This window comes from Equus caballus, chromosome 29 (genome assembly GCF_041296265.1).
Source record: "Equus caballus isolate H_3958 breed thoroughbred chromosome 29, TB-T2T, whole genome shotgun sequence".
NCBI classification, from domain to species: Eukaryota; Metazoa; Chordata; class Mammalia; order Perissodactyla; family Equidae; genus Equus; species Equus caballus.
Genome location: NC_091712.1, coordinates 37,432,303 through 37,448,575, shown reverse-complemented (window position 1 = coordinate 37,448,575; position 16,273 = coordinate 37,432,303). Strand labels below are relative to the sequence as shown.

General features: G+C 57.8%; 2 protein-coding genes across 7 annotated transcripts in view; one reads left to right on the top strand and one right to left on the bottom strand.

The window, feature by feature from the left end:
- The first annotated feature begins 3,527 nt into the window (after positions 1-3,527).
- GATA3 (GATA binding protein 3) overlaps positions 3,528-16,273 on the top strand; it is a 29,209-nt gene continuing 16,463 nt past the window's right edge. For 2 of the 6 annotated variants that reach the window (XM_070254835.1, XM_070254834.1), the window contains exons 1-2: positions 3,528-3,755; positions 13,374-14,004. In XM_070254835.1, coding sequence (XP_070110936.1) covers positions 13,764-14,004 — 241 coding nt within the window. In that variant the 5' untranslated portion in view covers positions 3,528-3,755; positions 13,374-13,763. Of the gene's footprint in view, positions 3,756-12,603; positions 12,957-13,373; positions 14,005-16,273 lie in introns of those variants that run through there. The other 4 variants (XM_023631903.2, XM_023631902.2, XM_014737148.3 and 1 more) reach the window with 3 other exon arrangements.
- On the bottom strand, positions 5,346-9,744 carry LOC138921343 (uncharacterized). Its single transcript, XM_070254837.1, has 2 exons — positions 9,607-9,744; positions 5,346-9,302 (listed from the first exon to the last, which is right to left on the bottom strand). Exon 2 carries the CDS (start codon positions 9,256-9,258, stop codon positions 8,638-8,640), a length of 621 nt encoding a protein of 206 aa, XP_070110938.1. The 5' UTR covers positions 9,259-9,302; positions 9,607-9,744; the 3' UTR covers positions 5,346-8,637.

The following is a 16,273-nucleotide window of genomic DNA, read 5'->3' as shown; positions in this document are numbered from 1 at the left end:
CAGCGATTATTTCTTCCTGCAGGGTCTCCTTTTTCTTTACCCAACAGGTGAACTTCATATCTACGCGGCCATCACAGAGATCCAGGATGCAGTGTTTCTATTATCTATTAGTCATCTTCTACCTCCACATGCCCAGCCACTTCTCTGTATATTTAAAATGCAATCGAATGCCTTAGCTTGTAGGAATGTGGCCCAACGCGCCACAGGATTTAAAGCAGTGGATGCTGGTGCCAGTTAGGATGGCCCGGACCGCCTCCAGAAAGGATCCCAGACTGGGCTCTGTCCCGAGGCCTAGGAGCCTCAGACCACTTCTGTACCTGGTTCTGCCTCTGAATCCAAGCCAGAGGAAGGATGATTGCCTGCCTGGGGTTAAGGGGTTAAAAGGTTAGTGGTAGATGCCCCATGAAGGGGAAAGGAGTCAGGGAGGTCTGCAGGTATGTGGGGATGGATGCCCCGAAGAGGAGAGGAGCACCTGAATGTGTCCACCCAGGTGGCGGAGAGCTGGGGCCCTGCCTTCTTGCCTTGGTGCTCCAGGCCCCGCACCCAATACAGTGACTCCTCAGTGAAAGGTCCACTTAAAACTCCTGAAATCTTGGGAGTGAAGCCACCTTGTCCCCTAGACTTGTTAGGAAGGGCAGGCTCTGAGCCCTGCTGTCCCTGAGTGTTGAACAGACAGCCGCCCCTGAATAACAGAGGATCATTTTTGCTCTCTCTCTCACACACAAGTAAATACACACGCAGAGACCTGAACCACGAATCAGCGAGCCAGACTGGTAGCTTTTAAAATTCAGAAAGCGACTTGTAGCTTCATTAAGGCAACATCTTTACAGTGTGCGGCCGCCGATGCCCACATATCCCGAATAAATCTTTAGCCCATCTGACTAAGCGACCAACTCCTTCCCTGACTTGGCTTACTTCTCAGAATAAATTCTCTCCTGTCTTCACCTCACTTCCTCCTCACCATGAGATCTCCCCCCAACCCTCTCGGAATAATTCACTCTCCTGTCCCTAATTAGCAGCAGTTTCCACCCCTAAGTCCATCAAGAGAGCTGGCATCTCTTCTCTGAATCTTGCGCCTGTCTGACCATTACATTGAACACCAGTTATATTTTAAGTCCTTCGAATTTTTTTTTTCCCAGCCCGAGTGTCTTTGGCAGCCGAATTTCCTTGAATTAAGCCTCACTTGGCTAAAGGTAGAACTGAGGTGATGGAGGAGCCGTGTGCATGCGATCAGATTACTCAGTCCCTTACCGAAGAGTCGCTTTAGACCCGGAGACAAGCAAGTGCCCGCGTCAGCAGAAAAGGAACGGGGAGAGAGGCCGTCAGACCGGCCGGAACCGGGCGCAGGGTCGCCGGCGCGTGCCGGGGACAGAGTGGCGACGGGGTGGGGGAGAGGGACCAAGAAGAGAGGAGCGGCAGTGGGCCTTGGGTCCCAGGGGGTGCAGTTTGGGATCCCGATTCTACAGGAAAAGGGCTTTCCAGTTGGAGGCGGATCTGGGGAGGTGGGGGAAGGGAGAATGGGAACCTCGAAAGGGACAAGAAGCGGGGAGGGGAGCTTGGAGAAAAACGCAAATGGCCCCAGGGCCTGGTGCACAGCGAGTTGGGGTACAGCTAACACCTGGGCCAAGGAGCCAATGTCGCTGCTTGGGTGACAGATGCTGGGGCCCGTGGTCCTAGTTCTTGCGGAGCGGCGCTCGAAGAGGGTGGGGTGGTTTGGGGACCCTAAAAAACTCGGGATTCCCGGTCACCTCCTCTGCCTGGGCAGCGGCCCAGCCCTTCGCGGCCTTCCTAGCACAGGCCAAGCTGCAGCCCCCAGATGCCTCGGAGCAACAGGTTGGGGGAAAGCTGTCAAGAGAGTGGCCTCGTCCCCTACGTCCTGGAAACGCGCAGCCCTTCGGACTCCGCTCCCCAGCACCAAAGAACTTGGTTCTGCCACTTGGTGGCAGACGGCGGGAGGGAGAGGGCAGGAGGGCGGAGGAGGGGCTGAGTTAGTGACGCGAGGTGGACTTCGGGCTCCCTCCAGGGCAGAGAGACCCCCTTCTGCTCTCCTGGCCAAGGTGGCAAATGAATAATGCTCTCCCTCCATTCTTGGCTTAAACAGGGAGTCCCGACGGTGCGGAGCGGAGGGCGCAGACCGCTTGGTGGTGTGTCTGAGTCGAGGGGGTTCTAGTGGCTGGAGGTCGCGGCCCCATCGCGGGACCTCCAGCGTATCCTCAACCGTGGCGCCCTCTGGCCTGGGCATCCTCCGTACCTCCTCTCTAGACACCACGCTCCAGGACAGCTTGACTCTCACGCGCCCCGCTTGCCTCTCACCGGCTTTCCCTTCTCGGATCACGGCCCCACCTCTGCACCGCTCATTCTGACCTGCTGACCAATGGCCTCGTCCTCCCCGGACGGAGCAGCCACCCCTAAACCCTTCGCACCATTAAACCGGGCAGCTCCTTCCTACCGAACTGGTTTCAGCACAAGAAACTTCCTGACATCCTGGCCCAGTAATGGACAAATTTTGTTTTATTTCTCCCCAAAGATTTATTTATTTTTAAAGTCAGTCTCCATATTCTTATTGTATAAATATTGTGAAAGGAAAACTCTACCTGTCAAAACAAATGGATCTGACCTTTCTACCCCAATGTTTATGGAGTTTCATTTTACTCCTGCAGAAATTTATTCATGACAGATTCTCTCCGTGGATAATTTTGATCTCCCACCAGCAGAAGTAGGGATGCTCCAGGAGACGGGGAGGTTGCCAGGGGAGGGCTGGAGTTGACTGGGTCCGGTGTGAAGATTAATAGCAACATTTTCTTTCAGACATTTTATCTTCAGAGTGACCTCTGATTCTCACTTCCTTATCTCACTCTCTGAGAAGGTAAATTTGCTCTAGAAGTCTTCTTGAAAAGAGTTGGGACCCATAGGGAGCCCCCTCCTCAAATCTCTACTTTGTATGTGTACGAGTACCCCAGCCTCCCAATGCCTACCCTGAGGAGGGCCCCAAAGCAGCAGCAAGCCCAGAGCTGGGTCACTGGCCATCCGCTTTTCCTAACTTTTACTGGCTGGCTGTGGCTGAAGATAGATGAAGCTAGTGTGCAGGCATTTTTGAGGTGTCAGCATAAACAGAAACAGAGAAACAGTCAGAAGGGAGAGGGAAAACCCTGTGGGGCAGAGACCCTGCTAATAATGGTGGCCACCAGCTGTACTTCTAGATGGTCCCAGTGGGTCCCTACTTCCTCCAAAAATGTGAAGAAAACTCCGCAAAAGCTTTTATATCTACGTAGGTAATGACCCAGTCAACACTACTGATGACATTTACAGTGTTAATGCCAACCCTGCCAGAGACAGTGGGCTTTGTAGGCGCCAGGGGCTGGTCATATTTCAGGCAGTCTTTCCCCATCCCCCCCAACCCTGCCAGTTTCACATCCCCCTGATGTGCGGTTTGCCTGTTTGCAAAAAGGGGGTGAAATTCATTCCTCCCTCAGTCTTCTTCCCTCCCTCCCTTTCCCCCTTCGCAACCCGGAAGAGCTCCGCTCTCTACAGTGAGCAGGAGAAGGCGGAGGGAGGGGGTTTCTAGGAAAGATGCGCATCACTCAGGTTTTACTTCTCGCTGGAAGCCCGCGTGAGATGCCGTAGGCAGCCAGCCGGGGCGGCGAGGACCGCAGCAGCGGCAACAGCGGCCAAGTCTGCCTGTCATTTCTGCCTTCAGATCTCGGGCGAGTCAGGAAAAAATAAAAAACAGCTGGCCGGCGGGAGCGAGCTACCAGGTCAGTGAATGTCGCTGTCTTCCCTCTTTAACTCTGCACGCGCTGTCCCCGGCCCAGGTGGAGAGAATTAAGAGGAGGTCTTGACTCCAAAAGGACAGCTACCCCTGGAAGAAAGTGAGCTAGATCCCTGTCCTTATTGTTCTTTCTGGCCCCTGGAAATCTTCGGCTTTCTGCAATGACCTTGGGCCAGCATGGTGTGTGCAGGGGTGTACGTCCTTGTTTGGAGGAACAAGCTAGTAGGACTAGGCATGTGAAGAAAAACTAAGCAGAAAAATAAGAGACGGTGGGAATGCTTGGGAAGGGCTGGACATACGTTTCCTTCTTGCCAGTGAGGGCAAAGGCTTAGGGAAAAGAACCCTTTTGCCAAGGAGCAGCTCAGCTTTCTCGGAAGGTGGGTGCAGCCCCGAGTGTCAATTTCGTGTTTATTTCCCTCTGCTTACAAGTGTGTGTTTAGGCTCATTGTCTCTGCGTATAATCAAAGAAACAGCTGTGCCCTGTGAGATAAAGTTGGAGCCCAGATGTGCAGGCATCTGGCATCCCCTTCCCCCAGGGGGAGCTGGTGGCTAGGAGGTGCCCTGGCTTCCAGGAGCACCCTGAGTTAGGCAAGAAAACCGCAGCTTCCAAGAGAGGGTGCCCAGGGTTGCGGGGAGCGGGAGGGGTAGAGAGGACAAGAATTTGACTTTCTCCAGGGGTGTCTGACCAACAGACCTCCAAGAAGTCGTTCAGTCAGAGGCAGGTCCCAATGAAGAGAGAGAATGTTCAAATGCCGAGGAAGTGGAGAGAATCTGGGCAGGAGAATTGCTTTTAGACATCTTTTCTTCCTCTGGATCCTGCAGGGTGCCTGAGGAAACTGATGTGGGCGATTCTGTCCAGGGCAGGGGCTGGAAGTGAGTCTGACCCGCAGGATCTCCCCTCTGGTTCCCATGTTTCCTGGTCCTTCTCTCCTCCCCTGTCGCCCACATTCACCAGGATGCTGGGGTTGTGGACACGAGACCTTTAAAGGGACAAATAATGAAGTAGCCTTTACAGCCCTTCCATCCCTTAGTGGTTGTGGCAGAAAAAGTGTGTGTGGCAGAAGGTGTGTGTGGGGGCTGTTGGTCCTGTGACAGGCTGCGGGGTGGGGAGTCCCAGCCAGGCTGGCAGAGTCAATCCAGGTGTCTGGATGGGAGATGCTTGCTGAGCCCGGATGGCTGGGTGTGGGAGGGGGCTTACCTTCAAAGCCCGTAAACAGCTGTGTGGTTCTGAGGACAGGAATTGTGGTCTGTCCATTTGAACCTGGGCTGGGGTATGGGGTCCAGGTCAGACAGACCAAGACCCAGGTGGGTGTTGGGTCCCATGGGCTCCCATTATCGATTCCGGAGTGGGATCAGGCAGGGAGTCCAGCTTCCAGCTTCCAGCCAGTCACCTTGAGAGGCCTAAGGTTCCTGGCTTGAGGAGCCAGCTGAGTTCGATGATGTGGGTGTGTGGCACTCAGCATACAAGCCCCTGCATCCCACAGGCCCACCCTCCATTCTACACAAGATATCTCTGTCAACCCTGGGGGACTCAGGGTTGGGGTTAGTCTGTCCTGCGAAAAGTCTGGAGACAGGGGACACTGCATTTTCCTTTATTTGATATTTCCAGGTGTTACACGAGGTGGGGTAAGTCGGGGTGCAGTGAAGAGATGGGAGTAGCTGCCCCTGGACACTCAGTGGTGGAGCCTCTTTTGGGAGCCCCCCAGCCCAGAGTGACACAGAGAGCCTGGGGAGGGGGCAGGTACGTGGGAGCCGGGTGGCTGAGAATCCCTCTCCTGGAGGTTAAGGCAGCTTGTGTCGGGGAACATGGGAGGTGGCAGGGAATTCGGGGTCCTGATAAGATGTATGGGGGCAGAGTTCGGAAGCCCAGTGTTCTCCAGCACCAGGTTATTCTAACCATTTCTGGGCTGGCTGCACTGAGGCGGTGTCTCATTCTCGCATCTGAGCCATTTCACACAGAAATGTGCATGCCTTTCGTGGTACGTCTTTGTGCGCGCACCAAATATTTCTGATCCCCTCTTTTTCTCAACGGTCGGAGTCAGCGGAGAGAGGGTTGGCAACGCCGCGAGTGGGCCAGCAAGCCCGGGAGCGCGAGTCCGAACTGCCTTAGCTTCTGGTCGCCGGGCAGATGCGACCAGAGGTGGTGGCGGTGGATGCGGCCCTTAGATGGACAGAAAGAAACACGGGGCCCGAGGCGCTTGAGCGGAGGTCTCCCTGGGTGTCCGTCGCTGCGGGTCTGCAGGCACATGTGTGTGGCTGCTGTTTTGTTTTATGTAACAAATTGCTTGGGCTCCACGAGGTGGCAGGCGGCGGCGAGCCGAGCGCGAGCCGGGGCCTGGCGGGGAGAGACGGCCGGCAGGGCGCAGTCCTGGAGGGATGGAGAGGCGGAGGGGGCCCGCGGGAAGGTGGCTTCTTGACACCTTTGAGGCGGGCAGAAGCGCAGATTTCCCCATCGGGTCTCCAGCGTGTCCAAAGGAACAAATGACAATTCGTGCTTTTAGAACCTCGCCGCTACTGTCTCCTGATCTGAACGAAACGACCCTCTCTCATTGCCCCTCTCCCTGTTGTGAACTCCCTGTTCCCTTGAAGCCCGCGGTCCATTGTCCAGCAACCATCACACCCCAGTTTTCCGGCTTATCAAGAGAAGTAAAAACACAATAGCCCCCAGTTAAAGCCCTCCGGCTCCTGAAATGCCACACTGAAGTGACCCGAGGCGAGTCGCCTGAAGGGCTGAAGCGAGCGCTCGGGGCTCGGAGCTGGGGGCTCTGAGCTGGGAGGCGGCGAGGCGGCGGGCGACAAGCCAGGAGCCCCGCGAGGCTACGGGGAGTGGAGCAGGCGCCCCACGTGCACCCCTCTTCGCCCCAAAAAATGCTAGGACCTGGAGTTCACACGGTTGACCTCGTACTTCTGACCACTTTCCTGGCTGCGGTGGCCGCTCCCTTCCCTGGGAGTCCCAGACGCTTCGGCGGTGCCGCCTGAGGACCCCCGGGGAGGAGAGCGCCTTCCTGAGAGTCGGCGGTGCCGCTGGGGGCCAGATAAGCGGCCTGGGGCCGGGAGGCACCGCGCGGACCCGCTGGAGCGCCGCCTCCATCGCTTCCTCTCCTCTTGTGCCTCTCACCTGTCCCCCAGACCACGAGGGAGGGAGAGCTGGGAGGTGCATCTTCCTCCAGGGCGCCTGGCATTCCTTTCGACTCACCCTCAAGGGGGAATCGTTCTTTCCTACCCAACCGCGGGGCTCCCCCCTTTGCCAAGGCCCCTTGACAGGGGCCCTATTAAACCCGAAAGCAGAAATCCCCTGTCTTCTCCCTCTCTCTCCTCCTTCCCGCTACACCCCTACCTACCCAATTTTTATCTCGATACCATCAGGGTTTTTCTCAACCGGGGAGAAGGGGGGAAGCGGCAGAGGGAGGGCCAGGATCGCTTGAAGCTGGAGGTCCCAGGCTGGCGGTGGGGGCGGGGCGGGAGGGGGTAATCTCGGAGCGCATCTCTTGTCTCTGACTCCCCATCTCTCGCTGCCCCTCCAGGCCCGGGAGGGTTTCCTTCCGAGTTTTAAACAGTGATAGATGAATAAGGGAGGGGGGAAGGTAAATCAAACCACATACCACCCCCAAAGCGATGGCTCATTTCCCAGGGCAGGGAGACCCCAGGCCAGGGGCTGGTAGGCGTGGGAGCCGGGAAGAGAGGCGCGCGTGCCGAGCTCTTTTCGCCTGAGTTCCCGCGGGCTTCCCCTTTGACGTTTCCACCTCCAGAATCTTCCCTTTGCCAGTGAGTTTCGGGGGGCCCTCTTTTCTCTGCGTTCCCCCACGTCCACTGTTTCATTTTAAGAGAGCAGCGAGCACTGCCGAACGCCGGCTTCTTTCTCATCACCTTTTGGTTTCGCTTCCTTCTCTTCATTTCAGCTCATGCGGGAAAGAGACGGGGGCTCGGGTGGGGACTGCAGAGACATAATATAATCTGTTTACCCTGAGCATAACATAATTGTGCTCTCCCGCCGCTTCGCCCGCGCAGCCCTGGCCCGGCGGTGGCGCCGTGGGCCGTGTCCCCTGCGTAACCCTCCCGTCCGGCAGCCGGCGAGCTGTTTATACAGCTTTACCTGCGCTATTCTCGTATCCAGTAAAAATCCTCGCCCGGCCACGGTAACCTAATCCGAGGGCCCAGGCAGAGGTGGGGGTACTGACTGGCTCGGTGGAGAGGGAGGTGTGCACGCGCCAGAAGAGCGTTCTCTCCTTTGCCCCACCTCCTCCGATGGGGAAAGAAATTGGGACGCGGTTCGGGTGATCGAGGTGCAGTCCCGGGGCTCGAGAGGAAGGAGATCGATTTCCACGTCCCTGTCCTCTCTGCTTTTTTCCCTCCAGCAGGCACTGGGGACGCGCGCAATGGCCGCAGTTTAGGCGCGTGCTGCCAGCAGGCGCGGCGGCCCCGGGGGCGCCTTGCGGGGCTAGCGAGGCCCAGGACGGGTTTCCTCTGTCCAGGAGCAGGACCTGGTAGCTCTCGCTCCGCTTTTAACTTGCCCCAGTATAACTCCCACACCTAAGACAAAACTGGCGAGCAAGGGAGCCGGCGCTTAACTCGATCTTCCCTCCCAAGCCAGCCTATGCTTCCAGAGCGCCCTTGTCCCGGCCGCAACCGGGGCACCGAATCGAATTAAACGCCTCTTGGCGGTTATTGTCTCTCGCTAATTGCTCCAACAATGGCCACTATTAAAATGGAGACAACCAATTAAAGGCCCCCCGGGCCGCCCTCGGCTCCCGGCCGCCTAAGGCTTGCAGACCGCCCGGCCGCGAACCGGGCTGGTGCGGGGTGCCGGCGCCGGCCTCGGCACCTCTGGCCTCTACTTCCTCCCCAGACGCACAGCGACCGCGGCCGGTTCACACCATTTTTATTGAGCGATCGCAGCCAAGGAAGATTGATCGAGCTGGAATGGGGAGGGATTTCTCCTCCTCCAGCCCCGGCTCGCAAGGGCCTCGGGGCCGCGCTCCAATTTCTGGCCTTTGCTGTCGCTCTGTGCCCTCCCCGCCCCCAGCCCCGCAGGTTCCGGCTTCATTTCTGTCTTTAACGGCGCGGCCCGGCTCCGCTTCTTTCTCCCGCCTGCAAATATTTGCTGCCTCGCTGGAAATCCGACTATTTCGCGCGCGCTCCGCTTGCAAAGTCCTTAAGTAAACACGCTCAAATGACCGCCCCAGGCGGCCCGAGGCACGCTTGCTCCCCCTGCGCGGGATTAGTAACTTTATGACTTCGACCCCGAGGCGCGGCATTTCTGGTACCCCTCGGCGGGCAGCGCGCGGGCGCCCGGGGCTGCTTCTCCTGGCACCTCGGCCCCGCGGAGCTCGCCTGGACGCGCCCGTCGCCAGGCTCGGGTGGGTGACGCTGGCCGCGTGGATCTCCGCTCGCCGGGTCCTGCGACCCCAGGGGTGAGCCTGGGGGTCACGCTCCTCCCCTCTGCGCCGCGAACTCCGGTTCCTTGGCGGGACTGGCTTCCCCACCTCCATCCGGACGGAGTCTCTGCACTCCCAGGAGGGCGGGTGGGAGGGACCTGAACATGGGCATGTGTTTGGGGGGGTGTGGGTCCCAGCTCACCCCAACCAAGGAGAAAAAGGAAGGCTCCATTTCTTACCCTTTCCCCAAGAGGGCACACACACCCCGCTCAACTTGACGCCTAAAGCAGCCGCCTCGAGGCCTGGCGTTTCAGACAGGCCCAACTGGCTGCCGCCGTCCCGCTCACGGCCCCGGGACCCGCGGCGGGGAGGGGGAGGGCGGTGGCTGTGCCGTCGCCTGCTCGGCTCCAGGATGCTTGCCCCCAGGGTCCCACGCATCCAGGCCATTCGCCGGCCCCTTACCCTGATGTGGGAGGCCTCGTGCCCTACAGGAGCCCTGGGCCCTGCAGCGGCGGCGGCGGCGGCAGCGGCAGCGGCATCCTCCTCCTGGGTCTCCTCCTCGCTTCCTCCACCGGAGCTTCACCGGCTGCTCCCGGGGAGGAGGGGGGACTCGCTAGACCAGGCCAGGGCCGGGGTTCCTGGGGGTGGGGGGGCGTGAGGTCTGCAGGAGGGCGCTGAGGCGTCTCCGCAGGAGGCCAGCGTCAGCTTGGTGTGCCACTGCATGGGGGAATCAGGACCACCTTTCCCCCCTTCCCCGGCCTCGAGCCCCCTCCCATCGCCCGCCCGCCCTCGGAGGAGGAAGCCCGGCCTGCATTTGCCGGCGAGGCGGGTCAGGCCGGCGCCTGGCCTGGCCCAGACCCCCGCAGCCCGGCTCTCCGCCTCAGGCCAAGCGCCGCAGCCTCTCTCCGGCCTCGCTCCCTTCCCCCTTCCTTCCCCGTGGGTCCCGGGGCCGACCTCGGCCCTCCCTCGCGGGTATCCCCCTCCCCTCCTCTTCCCTTCCCCCTGCTCTGCGCTCCTGGCTCTGGGGCTGGGCCCGTGACGTCAAACCCAGTGTGGCGTCGGCGAGACTGGCCGGCGCGGGCCATCAAAAGAGCAACGTCCTCTTTCCCAATTACCCACTGTCAGTCCGGGAACAGGGGCGGACCGGCTGGGAATTAAATGTTAAATACCCCCTACAGGCTGGCTCCATTACACCGGGCATCCAGCCGCAGCCCCCCACGCCTCTCTGCCAGGTCCAAACCACCCAGAGGGGCCTTCCACATCTTTTATTTTTCCAAGGTGGTGGTGGGGGTCTCTCCATCCCACTGCAGCCAGGCTCGGGGCTTACGATTTAATTTAAACGAGTAATTCTCCTTCGCCCGCCCCCAAAATTGTGTGCGTTATCAGAGAGGCGCCGCTACACCGGAAGGCCTCCTTCTCAAATACTTTCTCTTTGTCTTTGAAAAATCGTTCTTAGCCTCAGAAGTTAACATTTTCAAGTCCTGGCTACAGCAGCTTTTCGAGGATGGCTCCCTTTTGTCCTTTCCGTGGCTTCCAGGTCTCCGAGCAGAGGACCAGGGAACTCCGTTTGGGATTTTCTGGGTGGCTTTGAACTGGGGTCGAGCTAGCGTCTCCTGGTCCTGGACTGACGCTCCAAGAAGCGCTTTTCACTTTTTCTCTCTGCTTCCATCCTTAGTCTTAATCTCGGGACTTTAGCAAAGACGTGTGTGCGTTCGTTCGTCCTTGTTTATGGAGCTGTTTCGGTGAATGCTGGACAGAAACTAAATAATTAAAAGGTTTGGAGAACGCCCGGAGCAGGAGAGGCTGGCAGCTTGAATGGCCCTAGAGAGAAGTGGTCAGAGTGGAAGGAAAAATCGATGCTCCTTTACTGGGCCGCCCTAATAAACCGGGAGTAAATGGGCTCAGGAGAAACACGGGGGCGTGTGTTTAATTTAGGGATCTTCTAAACACAACTCTGATTCCTAGCAAACGTCAGGTTTAAGAAGACCGAGACTCAAGAGAAGCTCCAAATCCAGGATCGAGAGGACCCGCGTCTCCTCTACTTCTTCCAAATAAATTTTACTGATCTTTCTACAAGGATTGCGTATTAAAACAACACATCCCCTCCACGCCAAGTCAAGGCTGAATCTTGAGGGTTTTGCTTCACCTCGTGAAAGGACTAGTCCAGAACGTACTTTTAGGGACAGTCTTTTCTATCTCGAATTTTTGTATTTGTAGGGAATTTTATGGAGTAGAGAAGCGAAGAGGGAATAAAGTCTTCAAATAAAACCCCCTATCAAGCTCTTTGTACCATCGGTGGGAAAGCCTGCGAGAGAACCCACAATCTGTCCTCGCACACGTCGTCCTGGGGCGAGCAGAGGTGGAAGTCTCCTTCCGCGCCTGACCCCTGCTCGCCCCGGCCGCCTTTTCGGGCGGCGGCTGCAGGAGCCTAAGCGCCGCTAGGGGATGCAGTGGCTCAAAGGACCAAGGGAGGCCGAGGAGGTTGGAGCCCGCGGGGCCGGCCAATCGCGGCCCGGCCGCAGCCTCGCCCGCTGATTGGCCCCTTCGCGGCCCCGCCCCCGCCCCGCCCCTCGCAGGCCGCCTCGGAACCGCGCTCCCTCCGCCCGGGGCTGCGGGGCCCGGCAGAGCGAGCCGGGTAGCTGCGAGGCCCGCGGAGAGTCGCCGCGGTCCTGCCCGGCGGCCCGGGTGGGCGTCGGGGCAGGGCGCTGGTGTCCTCGGCTGGGGAAAAACGCCAGGAGCTGGAGTCAGCAGGGCTCTGGGCGGGGAGAAGGGAAAAGTTGGGGGACTGGATTGCAGACCGATTTCTTTACCTCTCCCTGTACTTGGGGAACTAGTCAGCGTCTCTCTCCTCCCACCACTTCTTTTCATCCATCACGATTGTCACTTAAGTCAAAAGCACACATCGCTTACAAATATTAGGTCTGGAAAGGACAGCTGGACCAGCTGGAACATTCATTTGAGAGGCTCGTTAGCGCCATAAGGCTGGAGAAAATGTTCACAACGACCCCAAAGTAACACGGACGTTCCAATCAAATTCTTTTGCCCGATTCCTCGATCTTTTAGGCCGTTCTCTCCAGAGGCAAATCTCAACGTACTTTGACATTAAAAATATTTTTTTTTCTGAGCAGTTTTACATGTACAGAGCCCCCAAATCGATAAACTCCCAAATACCCTGGATTGACTAAAAAAAAAAGTTTGCTCATTTAAAAAAGTCTGGAAAAGAAAGGCTGCCTGTAGAAATTCACTTTATGAATGGGGCAGGCCGGTGTCCCCGGCACGGAATCATCTGCGGAGCCGGATGAATTGGCAGGAGCGGGAGCCACAGTTAAAGGGCCAGAGCGCGAATTCCCTCCCGTGCGCCTCGCCCACCCGCCCCGCGGCCCCTGCTCCCGGGCCGCCCTCCGCGGCGCCCCTTTCCGGTCACTGGAGGGGAGGGAGGAGGGGGGGCGGGGGGGCGGCGAAGTCCTGGAGCGGGTTTGGGTTGCAGTTTCCTTGTGCTGGCGATCCTGTCCCCTCCTCGCCAGCGCCAGGCTCCTCCCCCTCGGCGCGGATGACACTAGAACCTCCTTAAGTTGCGTCGCGCCACAGCTGTCTGCGAACACTGAGCTGCCTGGCGCCGTCTTGATACTTTCAGAAAGAATGCATTCCCTGTAAAAAAAAAAAAAATACTGAGAGAGGGAGAGAGAGAGAGGAAAGAGAGAGAGACGGAGAGAGCGCGAGACAGAGCGAGCCACGCAATCTGACCGAGCAGTTTCTGCTCTCTCAGGTCACACGCCTCCTCCTGCTCCTCCTCTCTGCTCCTCGCTACCCAGGTTGGTACTGGCGACTTTTTTTTTTAATTTGATTTTTTTTTTCCTTTCTATTTGGGAGGACTTTAAAACATTTTAAACGCGCAACCCTCCTCTTTGGGAGAGTTTTTAAACGCTGGAAGGAAGGTCCCGGGACCGGTGTTCCCGGAGGGAGGGAATTGTCGTCCAAGTTGGAACCGCTCAGTCAGTCCGGGGCTCCCGGGAGAGCCAGGCTGCTGAGGGATGCGCTGGGGAGGCGTTTGCTCCCCGGCTGCGTCCGGGTTTTCCGAGCTCCAGAGGAGGCGTGCTGGCGCGTGTGTGCGTGGCCCGGGTGCGCGGGCGCGGGGGCCGGGCGGCTCCAGGGGAGGTGGTGCCACTTCATAAACTCAGGTGTAAAGTACTTAGGAGCTCATCCAGGTCTCCCCCTTCTCTCCTTCGCAGGTGACTCGAGGAGACACAGTCTCGGACGCACCGAAGAGGCCCCGGTGCAGAGCAGCCTCATTTGCAGAATTCCAGCTGTCCTCGTCCCCTCTTACAATTTGGTCCCCTTTTATCCCTCCGTGCCTATTTTTTGGAATTTCTTTTTTCTTCCTCTTCTTCTCTTTGCTAAACTACCCCTCAAAGGTTTTTTTAAAAATCTCATTTGATCACCTTTCCTTCCCAGCTTTCCCATTCTCCCCACTGAAAACAAATCATTAAACGGCCCCCGCCCCTCCGACGGCAGGAGCACCTGCGGAGCCTCGGGGGCCCCCCAACCTCCCAGCCCGACCGCCCTCCCTCTCCGCGCGCGGGTTCCGGGCCCGGCGAGAGGGCGCGAGCGCAGCCGGGGCCATGGAGGTGACGGCGGACCAGCCGCGCTGGGTGAGCCACCACCACCCCGCGGTCCTCAACGGGCAGCACCCGGACACGCACCACCCGGGCCTCGGCCACTCCTACATGGACCCGGCGCAGTACCCGCTGCCCGAGGAGGTGGATGTACTTTTTAACATCGACAGTCAAGGCAGCCACGTCTCGTCCTACTACGGAAACTCGGTGAGGGCCACGGTGCAGAGATACCCTCCGACCCACCACGGTGAGTGCGCCCCGCGTGCGGGACCCCCCCGCCCGGCCGCCCCCGCTCTCCCGGGTCGGGGAGGCAAGGAGGGATCCGGGGGTGGGGAGCCCCAGCGAAGGCCCCCAAGTGTCGTTACTGCTTCATTTAAAACAATTGGGGCCCGGAAATGGGCGAGGAAGGCGTCTCGATCGTCATGAGAGTGTTTTTAAAAAACAGGCGCAGCGGGCGTCTCTCCGCGCCTGGTGTCCCCGGGCCTGGCGCTCACCTGGCGGGCGCCGAGCCGCAGCCCTCTCTCCCCGCCGCCGCAGGGTGGGGGCCTCGGGGGGTCCCAGGCGCTCCGAGCCGAGGCTTTGCCTCCGCCGGCCGCCCTCCCGGCCCGGCAGCCGGCGCCGGCCCTAGCGCCTCGGACTCGGCGCTTTCAAAACTCTTCGCTCCGCCAGTTACTCAGTAGCTCTTTCCCGGGGGCTTCTGCCGGCGTGCCTCAGTTTGTTTCTCCGGCGCATTTCCAGAAAGGCCCAAGAGGCGAATTTATTCCCGCTGCTCCCTTTTGCCCTTTCCCTAAAGCTAGTGCATTTGGTTTCTAGGCAGATCCCTTACCTCTTGGCTCTGAGGAATGGCGTTCTGGTGATTGGGGGGGTTTTGGTGGAAAGACTACTGTCTTAAGCGGGGGACATCTGAGGTTTCCTAGATTCCCGGTTGCACAGAATTCTCCTGCGTCTTTGCTTTGGGATTGCCTCCTTGCCTGCTCCGGCCAGCTCTCGCCATACTCTCTCCTCTGGCCTACCACCGTGCCACTAGGCTCCCGAAGGAGATTCAGGATCCATTGGGGTTTCTTATTATGGAGAAGAGATCTCAGTTGCCTTTCTTTTTTTTCCTTTCTCTTTCCCCTTGAGAAGTTTAGGAAAGTTCTGAAATGTTAAAAAGAAAGCCAGTCCTATATAGTTAGGGGGAAAAAAATCTCTAACGTTTTCCAGCTGTAAGGGTGTTTCTAAAGAAGAAATAGGAGCAAAATTTCAGGCGGAGACAACGTGAGGCTCTCTCAGTCCGCCCGACCAGGTCTGCCCTGGTCCCCCTGCTTAGCGCCCGGGTTGGCGCCGATGACAGAGCCCCTCCGGCAGCCGGCGTGCGCAGCCCTGCTGTCACCAGGTTTTAAACAATTGTTTCTGTGGATGGGGCGCTCTTTGCCCTCGTTCTGTGCAGATCAGCAGTAAAGTGGAAATGCGGTAGATGCAGACTTAATATTATTTACTATACGACTTCCTGCATAATATGAATCTTGACCCTTGGTGTTCAGAGAACTCGCCTCCCCCCTCCTCTCCCCTCCCCTTCCTTTCTCTCAAGATTTTAGTTTCAGTATTGTTCTTGATGGTTAAATAGAATGTCAAATGCTGAGGCAGGTACTGGATTAAAAGATCAATAAGTGCGTGGATTTTCACTTGCAGCTTCAGTGTCCCTCTCTCAGAGCGTATGGACTACTCTGAGCTGTGGTTGCCTTAAAACTGTGTATTGCATATAAAGGCTAAAGACCCTCTGTGTGTGAGTGAAATAAATACAAACACTGGAATTTTGTGTCTCAGGGGCTCAGGTGAAAATTCACAGATTGCGCGGGTGGAATCATCTTTGAGAGCATATGGGGCTTATTTTATTTCCTTCTGTAGGTGTGGGGAGCTTGAGACAGGCAGAAAAAAAGGGTCCAGGCTTGGAAACTTTCTCCAACAGTCTGAGCAAATTAAAATTTCCTTGTCAGTCCCACTTCAGGCCTTGCCACTTACCAGCAAGCAGTGAAGCTGGGTTACTTGGAAGTCACCCTAAAATGCCCCTCTCCTCTCTTCCAAGCCCTCTCCTTCTTGCACTGGGCATCAGGAGCTGGCACTCCTGCTGGACCCCTCTCCAGGGTCCGGTGTGTTGTGTCGTCCTGGTGCTGAGCAGTGTTGCGGCCAGGCTCCCCCAACCAGGCCTCATCATTCACAGCCTGCTGTCTTATCAGGCTAGCTGGGATTAGGTCTGGGACGGGGGACTCCAGGCCATTGAAGGAAACCGATAAATTAAGTCAGGTCCTAGAAGAGGGACCCCAGGGGATGCGATTTAGAAAGTGGATCTGGAGGGCCTGAATAAGCCAAGGGGCCCTTCTCCACTCCACTGTAGCCCCTCTTGGGTGTCAGACCCAGGCCCCTAATTCGGCTGGACTTGATGGGACATTAGTGTGGGAGAGAGGGGTGAAGAGTGTGTGCTGGCCAAGGTACTCGGGGGTCTGCCTGGATTGGAAACAGCAGGCCTGGTGCAAGTG

Coding starts and splice junctions, on each gene's coding strand:
- LOC138921343 (XM_070254837.1), bottom strand. CDS start 9,258: ATGGAGGTGGGGAAGCCAGTCCCGCCAAGGAACCGGAGTTCGCGGCGC.